Here is a 19,591-nt window from a genome sequence, read left to right on the forward strand (position 1 = left end):
GGCCCCGAGACACACTTTTTTTCTCTAAATTTGGCCCGACGGGTCAAAATAATTACCCAGGCCTGACGTAGGAGGTTAAGCTAGCCGCTAACCTCAAGCTAGAACTCTTGAATGTGAACAAAGGTGGGGCAGACTGAAAGAAATATGAACAGCAACAGTACCAAGTTGGTATATTATCAAGTTGATAAAGTGGTTCTTAACCTTGTTGGAGGTACCGAACCCCACCAGTTTCATATGTGCATTCAACGAACCCTTCTTTAGTGAAAATTAATTTTTTTAAATTTAAGAAAAACTTATGTTTTTTTTAATTGGTGCACAAAAGAACCGTGCATGAACATCACCTTGTTTACAGAACAAAACCAACAAAGTGCATGATTTCACAACAATTTACACACCTTACATACATGACCATGAATTGATTAACGTGGACCCCGACTTAAACAAGTTGAAAAACCTATTCGGGTGTTACCATTTAGTGGTCAATTGTACGGAATATGTACTGTACTGTGTAAACTGTATTGTTTAATATAATGTATTGTCTTCCTTTGCAATCTGCTAGTAAAAGTTTCAATCAATCAATCAAAAAACTTGCAAATCTGATGGAAAATTAGAGGGAACATTGTTTGGGGGTATCTTTAATACGCCGACAGAGAGAAGTTTTTATTTACACAATAATTCGGATGTGTCTATACTTCCGTGGCGGAGGCTCCGCCGAACCCCTGAGGCCGACTTTGCGAACCCCTAGGGTTCGATCGAACCCAGGTTAAGAACCAGTGTTAGCTGGTTGATGGTGGTTGTTTTTGTTGTCGTTTACGAACTCGGGAAATAAGTAAGATAATTAAAAATATTTATATTGTTACACAGCCATTGGACTATGTCTGATTTTAATTGTGATGAGAAAGTCTCCAAAAACCCCATCCCATTTTTAACAAAAAACAAAAAAAGCATTTGGAATTAAATCACAAAAACATAAATGGACTGCAAATTTGTAGTGTCTGTATTAGTATGACCAATGCTGCCACTATAACTACTTTGTGTTGGATTGATACCCAAATTTGCAGTATCACCCAAAACTATCCAAACAACAGAAGAATACAGTAAGTGCTTATTGCATTTAACATATTAACAGAAGCGATATTAGAACCATGTTACAAAAAAAGTAAACAACTATTAATGAGGAGAAAACACAGCAAACCGGAAACGATGTAATATGTTACCGCATATGTCTGCAGCTGAATTAGAAGCCTTCGTAGAGCTGTTTTGAAATGAAACTATTATCATTTACCGTACATAGCAAGTAATGTACAGTATAATACAGTAATGATGCAGCATATAATGTTATCGCAAGAGGCTGCTGTGTATATTGCCATATATATTGTAGGCCAGGGGTGCCCATTACGTCGATGGCGAGCTACCAGTCGACCGCGGGGGGTGTGTCAGTCGATCTCCAGCCAGGCTTTTAAAAAAAATAGACCTAAAAATGAGTGATCATCAATCTTCACCAAGACGTCACTTAAATGACATTCACGGTACCGGAGGGTCTTGTGAGATGACGCTGGCTGCTGCAAGATCATTATTATGAAAAATGACCGAGAGCAAGCCGAGAAACACTTTTTATTTCAACAGACTCTCGCGCCGTACCTTCCGTCAAAACTCTAAAGGCCGACTGCACATTTCCTATCTTCACAATAAAAGCCCTGCTTCATGCTGCCTGCGCTAACTAAATACAGAGTCTCGGGAAACTGGCGTGCACAAGCGATCCCTCAGAAAGCTGGCGTGCACATCACTTGTGCACGCCAGCTTTCCGAGACCCTTATTTTGTTAGCGCAGGCAGCATGAAGCAGGGCTTTTATTGTGAAGATAGGAAATGTGCAGTCGGCCTTTAGAGTTTTGACGGAAAGGACGGCGCGAAAGTCTGTTGAAATAAAAAGTGTTTCTCGCCTTCCTCTCTGTCATTTTTTCATAATAATGAACTGGCAGCAGCCAGCGTCATCTCACAAGACCCTCGGGTGCCGTGAATGTCAATCAAGCAAGCTACGGAATTTGCCGCCAATGTTTTTCTTGTAAAGTGTATGGAAGCTGGATGAATTAGATGCCAAAAACCAACCACTTTCATGTGGTATTGTACAGAAAGGACAACTTTTTTTCTCCTCCATTTGAAAATGTGGGCGTTATCATCATTACTGTCTGATTCCAATCAATGCAAGTCATCAGAATCAGGTAATACACCAACTTATATTCTTGTCTTTGTGAAAGAAAGACATCTATATGTGTTACACATGCTTGTATTATCATTAAACACATTTAACTTGTTTACAAAAATGTCTCTTTCATAAATAAATAAATATAAATGATATATATAAATGAGGTAGATCCCCTCGAGTTGGTCAATTGAAAAGTAGCTCGCCTGCAGAAAAAGTGTGGGCACCCCTGCTGTAGGCTATACCGCCCATCCCGATTAGCAACCATAGAAAGTGTGGCATTGCAGTGCAGCTCCTTGAATAAGTGTGAATAAGTGATGATTCTGCCCTCCCAGGTCTCCATGGCTGCAGGCGTTTCCGCTCCTCCGTCGTCAACTACAGCGCCATGTTGCTGGAGGCTGAGGGTGAGCAGCGCCTCTACGTCGGGGCCCGCGGGGCCGTGTTTGCGCTCGACGCCTCTGACATCTCCACCGCCTCTGCTCTCACCGTGAGTGTGTTTGTTTGCCCGTGTTGACGCACCTTCCGTCATGGGGAAAAAAAGTATTTTTACTCTCCATCGGGCTTCATTTTGCATTCCACCGCGCGGGGTCTATTTTAGGTTTGACGTTGAAAATTATTAAGTCCTCGGGTCCATTTAGAATTCACAGAAAACAACACTTGAATATTGAAGAGGGTTGACACTTGCATCAATTAGCATGATGTGCCTCAAACAATCTTGCCCGTGTTTATCACAATCATGCTTGACTCCAAATGGATACAGTACAGCACTGCGAACAAGAATAAGAAATCAACAGAGGTGGGTAGAGTAGCCAGAAATTGTACACAAGTAGAAGTACTGTTACTTTAGAGATGTATTACTCAAGTAAAAGTAAGGAGTAGCCACCCAAATATTTACTTGAGTAAAAGTAAAAAGTATGTTGTGAAAAAACTACTCAAGTGCTGAGTAACTGATGAGTAACCTGTTTGTTTAATGATTACGGCAACAAGTAATGCAAAAAAACATAAAAATAGCAATGAGCAAATTCATAGCGAGAAATATCTCTTAAGCAACTAAAACAATAATATATATTAAATAATAATACATTAAAATTAAAAAAATTAAGGCAAATTGAGCCACAATGACTTAACAGCACCATAGGTTCAGTAGGCATTCATCGATTGATTGATTGATTGATTGATTGATTGATTGAAACTTTTATTAGTAGATTGCACAGTACAGTACATATTCCGTACAATTGACCACTAAATGGTAACACCCCAATAAGTTTTTCAACGTTAATCAATTACTTAATAAATGACCAAGTTGAGGTGATCTACCTCATATATATATACACACACATATCATATATATATATATATATACACATACATTTATATATACAGTATAAAATTTAGTTATTTATTTTGCAGTTTTAGTTTACATGTTAAAGGTGTTTTAATGAATATACATGCATGTTTAACATATAGATTCCTATCTTTCATGAAGACAAGAATATAAGTTGGTGTATTACCTGATTCTGATGACTTGCATTGATTGGAATCAGACAGTATTGCTGATAATGTCCACATTTTCAAATGGAGGAGAAAAAAAGTTCCTCTTTTCTGTCTAATACCACATGAAAGTCGTTGATTTTTGGCATCTTATTTGTCCAGCTTCCATATTCGTTTTTATACACTTGACAAGAAATACATTGGCGGCAAACTCCGTAGCTTGCTAGCTTGTTTGCGCTGGCTTTCGGAGACTCTTATTTTGTTAACGCAGGCGCGATGGAGCGGCGCTTTTATTGTGAAGCCAGGAACTGTGCGATCAGTCTTTAGGCTTTTTGACGGGAAGTACGGTTGAAATAAAAAGTGTATTTTTTCCTTTACACTTTTGATTGATTGATTGAAACTTTTATTAGTAGATTGCACAGTACAGTACATATTCCGCACAATAAACCACTAAATGGGAACACCCCAATAAGTTTTTCAACATTAATCAATTACTTAATAAATGACCAAGTCGAGGTGATCTACCTCATATATACATACACACACACATATATATATACAGTATAAAATTTAGTTATTTATTTTGCAGTTTTAGTTTACATGTTAAAGGTGTTTTAATGAATATACATGCATGTTTAACATATAGATTCCTATCTTTCATGAAGACAAGAATATAAGTTGGTGTATTACCTGATTCTGATGACTTGCATTGATTGGAATCAGACAGTAATGACAGTATAGTGCTGATAATGTCCACATTTTCAAATGGAGGAGAAAAAAAGTTCCTCTTTTCTGTCTAATACCACATGAAAGTCGTTGGTTTTTGGCATCTTATCTGTCCAGCTTCCATATTCGTTTTTATACACTTTACAAGAAATACATTGGCGGCAAACTGCGTAGCTTGCTAGCTTGTTTGCGCTGGCTTTCGGAGACTCTTATTTTGTTAGCGCAGGCGCGATGGAGCGGCGCTTTTATTGTGAAGACAGGAACTGTGCGATCAGTCTTTAGGCTTTTGACGTGAAGTACAGTTGAAATAAAGTGTATTTTTTCCTTTACACTTTTGATTGATTGATTGAAACTTTTATTAGTAGATTGCACAGTACAGTACATATTCCACACAATAAACCACTAAATGGTAACACCCCAATAAGTTTTTCAACTTTTTTAGGTCGGATTCGACGTGTGACAGTCATGTGACCGCCTGGTTTTGTTTGATTGGTCCAACATCACCAGTGACTGCATTTGATTGGTGAAACGCAGGCATGCGTAGTTCCTACTTTGAATGCATGTCTGACAAAATCAAAACAAACAAAGCGTGCATTAACAGATCGATAAAAAAAGTAGCGAGTAACAAGCTGATTGTACATAAATGGAGCGGAGTAAAAGTAGCGTTTCTTCTCTATAGATATACTCGAGTAAAAGTAAAAGTATGTTGCATAAAAACTACTCTTAGAAGTACAATTTATCCCAAAAGTTACTCAAGTAGATGTAACGGAGTAAATGTAGCGCGTTACTACCCACCTCTGGAAAGCAATGATTACAGTAGATACAAATCAAATCCGCAGTATGGATGGTTTAATTAACATTCATGATTTACAGCTGTAAATGACCTTAAAAGTCAGTTTCTAGTTGATATTTGAGTAATATAACCCCTCCCACCCCCCAAAAATCAGTGATATATAAAATCAAAACCAGTGAAGTTGGCATGTCCTGTAAATACTAAATTAAAAAAAATCTTTTTCAACCTATGTTCAATTAGATACACTGCAAAGACAAGATATTTAACGTTCAAAATGGTATACTTTTTTATTTTTTTGTAATTTGATGCCTGCAACATGTTTTAAAAAAAGCTGGCACAAGTGGCAAAAAAAGGCTGAGAAAGTTGAGGAATGCTCATCAAACACTTATTCGAACATCCCACAAGTTGAGAATAGGCGGGTGCCAATGATTGGGTATAAAAGCAGCTTCCCTGAAAAGCTCAGTCATTCACAATTGTCGAACAGTTTAAGAACAACTTTTCTCAACAAACTATTGCAAGGAATTTAGGGATTTCAATTCTACAGTCCGTAATATCATCAAAAGTTTCTGGAGAAAATCACTCCACGTAAGCGGCAAGGCCCGTGACCTTCGATACTTTAGGCAGTACTGCATCAAAAACCGACATCACATCGATGTTGGTTTTTGTAGAGGATATCACCACATGGGTCAGGAAAACCACTGTCAGTAATGGCAGTTAATTCCTACATCTGTAAGTGCAAGTAAAACTGTACTACACAAAGCGAAAGGCATTTATCAACAACACCCAGAAATGCAACTGGCTTCGCTGGGCCCGAGCTCATCTAAGATGGATTGATGCAAAGTACAAAAGTTGTCTGACGAGTCCACATTTCAAATAGTTTTTGGAAACTGTGGACGTCGTGTCCTCCGGACCAAAGAGGAAAAGAGCCATGCGGACTGTTATAGGCGCACAAGTTCAAAAGCCAGCGTCTGTGATGGTATGGGGGTGTATTATTGCCCAAGGCATGGGTAATTTACACATCTGTGAAGGCACCATTAATGCTGAAAGGTACATACAGGTTTTGGAACAACGTATACTGCCATCTAAGCGCCTTCTTTTTCATGGACGCCCCTGCTTATTTCAGCAAGACAATGCCAAGCCACATTCTGCACGTGTTACAACAGCGTGGCTTCGGAGTAAAAGAGTACTAGACTGGCCTGCCATGTGTGGCGCATTATGAAGCGTAAAATACCACAACGGAGACCCCGGACTGTTGAACAACTTAAGCTGTACTTTAAGCAAGAATGGGAAATAATTCCACCTGAAAAGCTTTAAAAAAATAGTCTCCTCAGTTCCCAAACGTTTACTGAGTGTTGTTAAAAGGAAAGGTGATGTAACACAGTGGTAGAAATGTGCCCTGTGCCAACTTTTTTGCAAAGTGTTGCTGCCATTAAATTCTAAGTTAATGATTATTTGCAAAAAACATATATATCTTTTCTAAATTTGAACATTAAATGTCTTGTATTTGTAGTCTATTCAGTTGAATATAAGTTGTAAAGGATTTGCAAATCATTGTATTGTGTTTGTATTTACGATTTACACAATGTGTAGCTGAGATAGGCGCCAGCGCCCCCCGCCACCCCAAAAGGGAATAAGCGGTAGAAAATGGATGGATGGACAATGTGCCAACTTTACTGGTTTTGGGTTTTGTGTGACTAGATATACATTGTATTATGTCAGATTGAGTGGGAGGCCTCTCCGGAGCAGAAACGTCAGTGTCTTCTCAAGGGAAAAGACAACAAGGTGGGCTTTTAACATTTCCATCTTTTACTCCCTTTGCTTTGATGTCCTCACTAAACATGTTTATTTTTCTCCTGCCCTTCCAGACGGAGTGTTTTAATCACATCCGCTTCCTGCAGAGGTTCAACTCCACACATCTTTACATGTGCGGGACTCACGCCTTCAGTCCCATGTGTGCATATATAGTAGGTTTGACCTTTTGTCACTCAAGCATTTTTACCTTTTAGACTTAGACACACTCTATTGATCCACAAGGGAAATTGTTCCACACAGTAGCTCGGTTACAAAGGATGGAAAGGAGAATGCACACAAGGGCACAAAAAGAGGGCAAAAACAAAAGGTGTAAAGTAGACAAAAAATGTACAACAGTAGCAATATAAAATATAACATATATGCAATATTTGCATATTACGTATACTATATACTGATTTATTTTATATTATATTTTTGTATAATATTCACGGTGGCAGAGGGGTTAGTGCGTCTGCCTCACAATACGAAGGTCCTGCAGTCCTGGGTTCAAATCCAGGCTCGGGATCTTTCTGTGTGGAGTTTGCATGTTCTCCCCGTGACTGCGTGGGTTCCCTCCGGGTACTCCGGCTTCCTCCCACTTCCAAAGACATGCACCTGGGGATAGGTTGATTGGCAACACTAAATTGGCCCTAGTGTGTGAATGTTGTCTGTCTATCTGTGTTGGCCCTGCGATGAGGTGGCGACTTGTCCAGGGTGTACACCGCCTTCCGCCCGATTGTAGCTGAGATAGGCGCCAGCGCCCCCCGCGACCCCGAAAGGGAATAAGCGGTAGAAAATGGATGGATGGATGGATATACAATATATAACAAGTCCCAATTACCATGTACAATATTACAGTATATGTAACAGCTGCAGCAAAAGGGCAGCATAAAATAGAGAGTAGATCCAGCAGAAAATATATATTATAAACAAAGAGGTAGCTAACATAGAAGCGTTCAGGTAATAGACAGATATAATCTGGGTGTGAGTATTCCTTGCCCTTTTGTGGGTTCTTCCGAGGATCTCGCAGTCGTAATGGTTTGTGCAGTCCTTTGAGACAGTTGTGATTTAGGGCTATATAAATAAACATTGATTGATTGGTTGATAATCTAAATACATTTACATAAAGTGTCTGAACATAGTTATGTGGATATGTTTAAACCAATGCAAAAGTACGGTGTAGTTCAGGGGCGCTCACACTTTTTCTGCAGGCGAGCTACTTTTCAATTGACCGAGTCGAGGAGATCTACCTCATTCCTATTTATAATTTATATTTATTTATTTATGAAAGAGACATTTTTGTTAACAAGTTAATGGTGTTTAATGATAATACAAGCATGTGTAACACATATAGATGTCTTTCTTTCACAAAGACAAGAATATAAGTTGGTGTATTACCTGATTCTGATGACTTGCATTGATTGGAATCAGACAGTAATGATGATAACGCCCACATTTTCAAATGGAGGAGAAAAAAAGTTGTCCTTTCTGTACAATACCACATGAAAGTGGTTGGATTTGGCATCTCATTTGTCCAACTTGCATACTGGTTTTTAAACACTTTGTTATGAGAGTAGCATATGTGTGTGGCCCTTTAATGTCTGGCAGTAGGTGAGTGTGCGGGTGGGCAAGCAAGTGAGAAAGCGGTCGCTGAGGGCGGGGGAGAAATACATTGCATCAAACTCCGTAGCTTGCGAGCTTTCTGAGACTCTTATTTTGTTAGCACAGGCAGGATGAAACAGGTCTTTTATGGTGAAGACAGGAAGTGTGCAGTCGGTCTTTAGAGTTTTGACAGTAGGTACGGAGTCTCTAGAAATAAAATGTGTTTCTTTGCGTCCGCCCTGTTAGTGATTTTTTTCTTAAATATGAGCTGGCAGCAGCCAGCGTCATCTCACAAGATCCTCGGGTGCCGAGAATGTCAAACAACTGACGAAAGTGAAGTCTTGGTATGATTGATGATTGCTCATTTTTATGTCTATTTTTTAATGCCTGGCTTGAGATCGACTGACACACCCTCCGAGATCGACCAGTCGATCGCGATCGACGTAATGAGCACCCCTGGTGTAGTTGTTTCAGCAATGTTATAATGACTTGACTTCAACGGGAACTGCATGTTTTTTTTAAATTTTGCCTATCGTTCACAATCATTATGAAAGACATAACGACGGAGGGATATTTTTAAAAAGCATTTTAACTTGTAAATAAATGTCCTATTTCGCCCATAAAGTCCAATAAATAATCATTCAAAAAAAGCCAAATATACTCCATTTACATTTTGTAATTCAAGCATTAAACCAAGTATTGGTGATATTGTTATTAAAAGCTCTAACGCAGGTGAACTATTTATAGCGGCGGCGTGATCACTTCCGTGTGTCCTTATGTTTACATCATGGAGTGGTCTGCTGCTTCCTCGCTTCCCTGCTCCCTATGAGTTTACTCTAAATCATAAATCATGCATCACACCTAGACATGAGACGTCTGAGTAGGTATTCCGACAAGTTGGTACACTTTGACAGCCATTTAGGACCCGAAACTGACGAGGACGACACGAAGAAATGATTGTCCCCTTAACCCCCCTCCCTTTTTCTTCATCTAAATGTGAATATATGGACATCCTAGCAATCGGCGTTCTAATGACAACAAACCTTGCCCAGTAAGTGATATTTTATTATGCTTGTTGGCTCTCATGAAGTATACAGTCAGTTATAATCGGTGATGAAGAAAAATAAAGCAAACATTGTAATGCGTTTTTGAAATTATTGCGAAATATTAAATGTTATTATAAATGTGCCTGTAACTACATTACACATACTTACATCATGTATATAAAACCTCAATGGAAGTGTTTGGATGTCTTTGTAGGTGGATGTTCACTGCTCCTGTAAGCAAACTTTTGATTACATTCATTTAATATTTAGAATGCCCCAAAAAACTAACAAATCAGACTCTTGTCAATTCTCTCATAATGATTGTGAATGATAGGCAAAAAAAAAGTGTAGTTCCCCTTTAACATGTCTTTGGATTCAAAAATAAAAACAAAAATTTCAGGAAATATTTAAAAAAAAGAGCAACCAACAGATTAAAAGTTAATTATTACATGTAAGTCTTTTTTGTCATTTTAGGAATTTTTTGCTCCTTTTTGGCCATCATTTTGGTGCTCTTAATCCCTACGATTTTTTTCTCCTAAACTGATTTTTTCATGTTGAACAACAAAAGTCCATTTTGAAATGTCTTTGTTTGTCAATCATATGCTGGGAATTCATTTAAACCCGACTTCCACCAGCAAGGACAAACATGTCCCCACTTAGCCCCATTATAACCCTATTTTTAATCATACGGTATTAAGGGGCGGCATAGCTCAGTTGATAGAGTGGCCGTGCCAGCAACTTGAGGGTTGCAGGTTCGATTCCCGCTTGTGCCATCCTAGTCACTGCCGTTTTGTCCTTGGGCAAGACACTTTACCCACCTGCTCCCAGTGCCACCCACACTGGTTTAAATGTAGCTTAGATATTGGGTTTCACTATGTAAAGCGCTTTGAGTCACTTGAGAAAAGCGCTATATAAATACAAAAAAAAATTCACTAATTTCGGAGAAAAATACTGTTATTATTATTATTATTATTATTATGTATAAATATTAGTAGTATTTCTAATCTTATGTGTTTATTTATGAAGTATATTTATTCAACATGTATTATATGGAAATTGGAAAATGCCAAATCTTATGTGTTTTCACAAAATCAATCAATCAATCAATCAATGTTTATTTATATAGCCCCAAATCACAAATGTCTCAAAGGACTGCACAAATCATTACGACTACAACATCCTCGGAAGAACCCACAAAAGGGCAAGGAAAACTCACACCCAGTGGGCAGGGAGAATTCACATCCAGTGGGACGCCAGTGACAATGCTGACTATGAGAAACCTTGGAGAGGACCTCAGATGTGGGCAACCTCCCCCTCTAGGGGACCGAAAGCAATGGATGTCGAGCGGGTCTAACATGATACTGTGAAAGTTCAATCCATAGTGGCTCCAAGACAGCAGCGAGAGTCCCGTCCACAGGAAACCATCTCAAGCGGATCAGCAGCGTAGAGATGTCCCCAACCGATACAGGCGAGCGGTCCATCCTGGGTCTCGACTCTGGACAGCCAGTACTTCATCCATGGTCATCGGACCGGACCCCCTCCACAAGGGAGGGGGGGACATAGGAGAAAACAAAACAAAAATATATTCATTTGTTTTGATAAATGGGCATTTAAATGGTAAAAATGGTGAAAATAAACATTTCCCATGTTTTTATTTGTACTTAGGTTGATTTAAAAATAGTAAAAAACAAAAAAAAGTTACAAATATTTTTAATAATTTTTTTGTGGCATTTGCCTCAATCTGAATTAAATTGGTTCTATGACGCAGATTGTACCTCGAAAAACTCAGATTGTAAAACGGCGATGAATTCAATGAATTAGTTAATTTAATCTGTGCTTGGCCGCCAAACAGTGCAGTTTGTATTTATCAATGTGGTATTTTAAGGCTAACTCCTCACACGTCCTGTTATAGGATGCTGAGAGATTTGTGATGTCTTCACCTGAAGAGGGCAGAGACAAATGTCCGTACGGCCCAAAGACGGGCTACACCGGCATCATCGTAGGCAAGGACCATCACTCTTCCTCCACAGAAGTTCAGAGAAATATAAATGACTCTACCTCCTCTCCAGACCAGGAGATGTACACCGCTTCCCAGTACGAGTTTAGAAGCTTCCCAGACATCCGCCGAAACTCTCCGTCTCCAACGCTCAAGACGGAGGACGCGCCCACGCGATGGTTGAACGGTAGGAAAATGGAGAATATTAATATCAGCAAATTTATTTTTTAGTGAAAAGCTTGTACTGCTCCGATTACACCAGGGGTCACCAACGTGGTGCCCGGGTAGCAGCACTTACCAGTGAGCTGCCTCAATTTTTTTAATTGTATTTATTTTCTAGCAAGCTGGTCTCGCTTTGCTCGACATTTTTAATTCTAAGAAAGACAGAAATCAAATAGAATTTGAAAATCCAAGAAAATATTTTGAAGACTTGGTCTTCACTTATTTAAATAAATTCATTTGAGTGTGAAGGCTTCACGGTGGCAGAGGGGTTAGTGCGTCTGCCTCACAATACGAAGGTCCTGCAGTCCTGGGTTCAAATCCAGGCTCGGGATCTTTCTGTGTGGAGTTTGCATGTTCTCCCCGTGACTGCGTGGGTTCCCTCCGGGTACTCCGGCTTCCTCCCACCTCCAAAGACATGCACCTGGGGATAGGTTGATTGGCAACACTAAATGGGCCCTAGTGTGTGAATGTTGTCTGTCTATCTGTGTTGGCCCTGCGATGAGGTGGCGACTTGTCCAGGGTGTACCCTGCCTTCCGCCCGATTGTAGCTGAGATAGGCGCCAGCGCCCCCCGCCACCCCGAAAGGGAATAAGCGGTAGAAAATGGATGGATGGATGGGCATTTCTTTTTTTACTTTGCTTGTTATATCTTTCAGAAAGACAATTTTAGAGAAAAAAAATACAACCTTAAAAATTATTTTAGGATTTTTAAACACTTTTACCTTTTAAATTCCTTCCTCCTCTTTCCTGACAATTTAAATCAATGTTCAAGTATTTTAATATGTTTTTATTGTAAAGAATAATAGATACATTTTAATTTAATTCTTCATTTTAGCTTCTGTTTTTTAAATTGTATTTATTTACTAGCAAGCTGGTCTCGCTTTGCTCGAGATTTTTAATTATAAGAAAGACAGAAATCAAATAGAATTTGAAAATCCAAGAAAATATTTTGAAGACTTGGTCTTCACTTGTTTAAATAAATTCATTTGAATGTGAATGTTGTCTGTCTATCTGTGTTGGCCCTGCGATGAGGTGGCGACTTGTCCAGGGTGTACCCCGCCTTCCACCCGATTGTAGCTGAGATAGGCGCCAGCGCCCCCCGCCACCCCGAAAGGGAATAAGCGCTAGAAAATGGATGGATGGATGGGCATTTCTTTTTTTTACTTTGCTTCTTATATCTTTCAGAAAGACAATTTTAGAGAAAAAAATACAACCTTAAAAATTATTTTAGGATTTTTAAACACTTTTACCTTTTAAATTCCTTCCTCCTCTTTCCTGACAATTTAAATCAATGTTCAAGTATTTTAATATGTTTTTACTGTAAAGAATAATAGATACATTTGAATTTAATTCTTCATTTTAGCTTCTGTTTTTTCAAAGAAGAATATTTGTGAAATATTTCTTCAAACTTATTATGATTAAAATAAAAAATAAAAATATTCTGGCAAATCTAGAAAATCTGTAGAATCAAATTTAAATCTTATTTCAAAGTCTTTTGAATTTCTTTTAAAAAATTTTGTTCTGGAAAATCTAGAATAAACAATGATTTGTCTTTGTTAGAAATATAGCTTGGTCCAATTTTTTATATATTATAACAAAGTGCAGATTGGATTTTAACCTATTTAAAACATGTCATCAAAATTCTAAAATTGATGTTAATCAGATAAAATTACTAATGATGATCCATAAATTCTTTTTTTAATTTTTTTCAAAAAGATTCGAATTGGCTAGTTTTTCTCCATTTTTTTCGGTTGGATTTTGAATTTTAAAGAAAATAAACTTTGTTTCAAAATTTAATTTTCATTTTTTTGTGTTTTTTTCCTTTTTTAAACCGCTCAATTAAGTGTTTTTTTCATCATTTATTCTCTATACAAAAAACTTTCTGTAAAAGGAAAATAAATGTACGACGGAATGACGGAAATACCCATTTTTTTATATATAGAGATTTATTTATTAAAGGTAAATTGAGCAAATTGGCTATTTCTGGCAATTTATTGAAGTGTGTATCAAACTGGTAGCCCTTCGCATTAATCAGTACCCAAGAAGTAGCTCTTGCTTTCAAAAAGGTTGCTGACCCCTGTATTACACGTTCTCCTAAAGCATTTTTGGGAATTGAAGCGCTGCATCTTTTTCTTGAAGCGTGATGAAGAATTTCTAAAAGCGTTAATGAACATCCAATTCAAAGCGAGGGATTCTCTTCATTACAGAAGCCAGCTTTGTGGGCTCGGCGTTGGTGAGGGAGAGCTTGAGCAGCAGCAGCAGCGCGGGCGACGACGACAAGATCTACTACTTCTTCACCGAGGGGAGCCTGGAGCAGACGGGCACCTCCACCCACGGCAGGGTGGCGCGAGTGGCACGGATTTGCAAGGTGAGAGGGTGGAGAGAGACTGGATTAATGTCCGTTGTGGGGCCGTACCGTAAAAGATGATGGAAGGTAGTGGTTACAAAGCCGATTAGAGGAGCGTTTGTGGCGGATAAATGTCTTGTAGCTTGAAAGGATAGAGGGTGGATCCACGCTGACAGGATGTTAACTTCTAATGCTGGCACTTATTTACACTTGATGCTTACCGTATTTTCCGGAACATAGGGCGCACCGGATTATAAGGCACTCTGCTGATGAATGCTCTATTTTTTTTTACTATTATCTTTTTTCATATATCGGGTGCACCAGATTATAGGGCGCATTATATTATTAATTTTTTTCTACATGTAAAACACTTCCTTGTGGTCTACACCAGTGGTTCTCAACCTTTTTATTCAGTGATGTACCCCCTGTGAACATTTTTTTTAATTCAAGTACCCCCTAATCAGAGCAAATCATTTTTGGTTGAAAAAAAAGAGATAAAGATGTAAAATACAGCACTATGTCATCAGTTTCTGATTCATCAAATTGTATAAATGAGCAAAATATTGCTCATTTTTAGTTGTCTTTCTTGAACTATTTGGGGAAAAAAAGATATAGAAATAACAAAAAATTTGTTGAAAAATAAACATCCATCCATCCATCATCTTCCGCTTATCCGAGGTCGGGTCGCGGGGGCAACAGCCTAAGCAGGGAAACCCAGACTTCCCTCTCCCCAGCCACTTCGTCTAGCTCTTCCCGGGGGATCCCGAGGCGTTCCCAGGCCAGCCGGGAGACATAGTCTTCCCAACGTGTCCTGGGTCTTCCCCGTGGCCTCCTACCGGTTGGACGTGCCCTAAACACCTCATTTCGGTCGCTTGTACCCGTGATCTTATCATTTCGGTCATGACCCAAAGCTCATGACCATAGGTGAGGATGGGAACGTTGATCGACCGGTAAATTGAGAGCTTTGCCTTCCGGCTCAGCTCCTTCTTCACCACAACGGATCGGTACAACGTCCGCATTACTGAAGACGCCGCACCCATGTGAAATTTTTTTTAATTCAAGTACCCCCTAATCAGAGCAAATCATTTTTGGTTATAAAAAAAGAGATAAAGAAGTAAATTACAGCACAATGTCATCAGTTTCTGATTTACCAAATTGTATAAAAGTGCAAAATATTGCTCATTTGTAGTTGTCTCTCTTGAACTATTTGGAAAAAAAGATATAAAAATAACAAAAAACTTGTTGAAAAATAAACATCCATCCATCCATCATCTTCCGCTTATCCGAGGTCGGGTCGCGGGGGCAACAGACTAAGCAGGGAAGCCCAGACTTCCCTCTCCCCAGACACTTCGTCTAGCTCTTCCCGGGGGATCCCGAGGCGCTCCCAGGCCAGCCGGGAGACATAGTCTTCCCAACGTGTCCTGGGTCTTCCTACCGGTTGGACGTGCCCTAAACACCTCCCTAGGGAGGCGTTCGGGTGGCATCCTGACCAGATGCCCGAACCACCTCATCTGGCTCCTCTCCATGTGGAGGAGCAGCGGCTTTACTTTGAGTTCCTCCCGGATGGCAGAGCTTCTAACCCTATCTCTAAGGGAGAGACCTGGAAACTCATTTGGGCCGCTTGTACCCGTGATCTTATCCTTTCGGTCATGACCCAAAGCTCATGACCATAGGTGAGGATGGGAACGTAGATCGACCGGTAAATTGAGAGCTTTGCCTTCCAGCTCAGCTCCTTCTTCACCACAACGGATTCAATTATAAATAAAGATTTCTACACATAGAAGTAATCATCAACTTAAAGTGCCCTCTTTGGGGATTGTAATAGAGATCCATCTGGATTCATGAACTTAATTCTAAACATTTCTTCACAAAAAAAGAAATCTTTGACATCAAAATTTATGGAACATGTCCACAAAAATGTAGCTGTCAACACTGAATTTCTTTTCAAAGTGTATGAACTTACATTCATATTTTGTTGAAGTATTATTCAATGAATATATTTATAAAGGATTTTTGAATTTTTGCTATTTTTAGAATATTTATAAAAAAATCTCACGTACCCCTTGGCATACTTTCAAGTACCCCCAGGGGTACGCGTACCCCCATTTGAGAACCACTGGTCTACACAACATATAATGGTGGTTCTTTGGTCAAAATGGTGCATAGATTATGTTTTACAGATCATATTCAAGCCGCTTCCTGACAGTCGCTTCCAGATGTGCTGTTTTGTGGGCGGTCTTATTTACGTGGCTCACTTTCGGCAGCGTCTTCTTTGTTGTAGCGGTGTAGCGTGCAAGGACGGGAGTGGAAGGAGTTTCAAAAGACGGAACTAACTGTTTTAATGACATTCAGACTTTACTTAAATCAATAACAGAGCAGCATTTCCTCATCCGGAAACAACAACACTGGAAATGTTTCCCGCGAAAAAAAACGTCCAACCGGAACTCTTTAATAACTAAAGTTATTTGGGTGATAATGTAAACTCACTACACCGGTATGTTTTAGCGCTTTCATGGTGAGTTTCCTGAAAAGTATAAGAACTTTACACTACTTTATATTAGAAATTGCAACAGTAGAGGATGAATGTCTCATAACAACAAGATAGAGAAAAAGAAGAAGCTTATCGACTACATTGCCGGCACGGACTACAAAGGCGGGCGGACGCGTGCAATTTTTCAGGACTTATGCAGATCCCAAATACAGATCAGCAGGTACCAGAAGGTAAGAAAAGTTGCTTTTGCATAACATTGCGAAAAAACGGCCAGATAATGTCTTACCTAATACACACACCATTATAATATTTATATGTTGAAGCAAAGTACAATCCATCAAGCAGTGCGGCTTCATAGCTTACCAAAGTCGTATTAAAACATGGTTAGATTTTTGAGCCCCCTGTGTAATGTTCTATATTTTCAATGGAACATATACACTTTTGGTGTTGTTTACTTGAGTCATATTGCAGTCTAAATGTATCTCTTCTGTGTGACTGCCTTCTACTGGTCACACTTATCATTATACCATGCACCAAATAAAATAGCTTTGAGATGTGTTGGCTCAACCAAACGTATTCCTTACATCAGGCGTATCGGGCTATAAGGCACACTGTCGAGTTTTGAGGGAAAAAAAAGATTTAAAAGGGGAACATTATCACCAAACCTATGCAAGCGTCAATATATACCTTGATGTTGCAGAAAAAAGACCATATATTTTTTTAACCGATTTCCGAACTCTAAATGGGTGAATTTTGGCAAATTAAACGCCTTTCTGTTTATCGGTCTTTTAGCGATGACGTCAGAACGTGACGTCACCGAGGTAACACACCCACCATTTTCATTTTCACATTACAAACACCGGGTCTCAGCTCTGTTATTTTCCGTTTTTTTGACTATTTTTTGGAACCTTGGAGACATCATGCATCGTGGGTGTGTTGTCGGAGGGTGTAACAACACTAACAGGGAGGGATTCAAGTTGCACCACTGGCAAGAAATCTGCCGCCAGACCCCCATTGAATGTACCAGAGTGTCTTCACATTTGACCGGCGATGCTAAGACAGACATGGCACAGAGATGTATGGATAACCTGCAGATGCATTTGCAACCATTAAGTCAACGAAATCACAAAGGTGAGTTTTGTTGATGTTGTTGACTTATGTGCTAATCAGACATATTTGGTCACGGCATGACTGCCAGCTAATCGATGCTAACATGCTACGCTAATCGATGCTAACATGCTATTTACGCTAGCTGTATGTACATTTGAAACTACATACCCACATTTTATGCGAAACAAACACTTACCAATCGACGGATTTAAGTTGCTCCAGTGTCACAAGATGCGAAAGTCCTGATCGTTTGGTCCGCACATTTTACCGGCAATGCTAACAAGGCAGCCATGCTATGGGCCACTTCATTAGGTACACCCACGCTATGGCCGAATAGCGTCAATAGCTATTCGCTCAATAGTTTCAATTTCTTCTTCAATTTCGTTTTCGCTATCTGCCTCCATACTCCGACCATCTGTTTCAATACATGCGTAATCTGTTGAATCGCTTAAACCGCTGAAATCAGAGTTTGAATCCGAGCTAATGTCGCTATATCTTGCTGTGGTAACCGCCATGTTGTTTGTATTGGCAGCACTGTGTGACGTCACAGGGAAATGGATAGTGGTTTCGAAGATAGCGAAAATAAGGCACTTTAAAGCTTTATTTAGGGATATTCCGGGACCGGTAAAATTTGGAAAAAAACTTAAAAAAATACAACAAGCCACTGGGAACTGATTTTTATTGTTTTTAACCCTTTTGAAATTGTGATAATGTTCCCTTTTAAGGGCGCCTTATAATCCTGAAAATACGGTACTTTGTTTCAAAGAATAGGGACAGCGAATAAGTCCATACGCGATATGGACAAAAGTATTGGGACACCAGGCCATTACAAAAGATGAATAGTTGGGATGTGCCAATCGATTGGCCACGATCCGTATCGCCCGCCTTCCATGAAAAAGTATTTGATCGGCAAATGTCGATGATTTATGCCTTTTTCCATCAAATCACAAACCCCCTGTGGCTGACATTGTATTTTTTTTGGGTCCCTTTGCTGGCGAACGGTTAGAAATGTGGAGTCGGCCCCCTAACCCAGTGCTTCTCAGTTGTTGTTTTTTGTCACGCTCCCCCTAGGAAAAAAAAAACGTTTTGTGCACCCTCCTACTCCCACACACAGACACTCTCCACCGCGACTACAAATAGTATCATTTGTCTATTAAATTAGCTCGGTTGGTAGAGTGGCCGTGCCAGCAACTTGAGGGTTGCAGCTTCGATTCCCGCTTGTGCCATCCTAGTCACTGCCGTTGTGTCCTTGGGCAAGACACTTTACCCACCTGCTCCCAGTGCCACCCACACTGGTTTAAATGTAACTTAGATGTTGGGTGTCACTATGTAAAGCGCTTTGAGTCACTAGAGAAAAGCGCTATATAAATATAATTCACTCACTTATAAGTACACCTCTGCAGGTCGTGAGTTCAAACCCCAGCCGAGTCATACCAAAGATGATAAAAATGGGACCCATTACCTTCCTGTTTGGCACTCAGCATTAAGGGTTGGAATTGGGGGTTAAATCACCAAAATGATATCCCGGGCGTGGCCACCGCTGCTGCTCACTGCTTCCCTCACCTCCCAGGGGGCGATCAAGGGTGATGGGTCAAATCAATCCATCCATTTTCTACTGCTTATTCCCTTTTGTGGTCGCAGGGGGCCCTGGCGCCAATCTCAGCTACAATTAGGTGGAAGGCGGGGTACACCCTGGACAAGGCGCCACCTCATCGCAGGGCCAACACAGATAGACAGACAACATTCACACACTAGGGCCAATTTAGTGTTGCCAAT

At 39.8% G+C, this 19,591-nt stretch overlaps 1 protein-coding gene across 1 annotated transcript in view; it reads left to right on the forward strand.

The window, feature by feature from the left end:
- LOC133558914 (semaphorin-4G-like) overlaps positions 1-19,591 on the forward strand; it is a 69,732-nt gene that overhangs the window by 42,999 nt on the left and 7,142 nt on the right. The window contains exons 3-8 of the mRNA XM_061910076.1: positions 2,537-2,688; positions 6,931-6,993; positions 7,077-7,175; positions 11,563-11,653; positions 11,720-11,833; positions 14,075-14,235. Of these exons, the coding sequence (XP_061766060.1) occupies positions 2,537-2,688; positions 6,931-6,993; positions 7,077-7,175; positions 11,563-11,653; positions 11,720-11,833; positions 14,075-14,235 (680 nt within the window). The remainder of the gene's footprint in view (positions 1-2,536; positions 2,689-6,930; positions 6,994-7,076; positions 7,176-11,562; positions 11,654-11,719; positions 11,834-14,074; positions 14,236-19,591) is intronic.

The sequence above is a fragment of the Nerophis ophidion genome, linkage group LG09 (assembly GCF_033978795.1).
Source record: "Nerophis ophidion isolate RoL-2023_Sa linkage group LG09, RoL_Noph_v1.0, whole genome shotgun sequence".
In the NCBI taxonomy this organism is placed as follows: domain Eukaryota; kingdom Metazoa; phylum Chordata; class Actinopteri; order Syngnathiformes; family Syngnathidae; genus Nerophis; species Nerophis ophidion.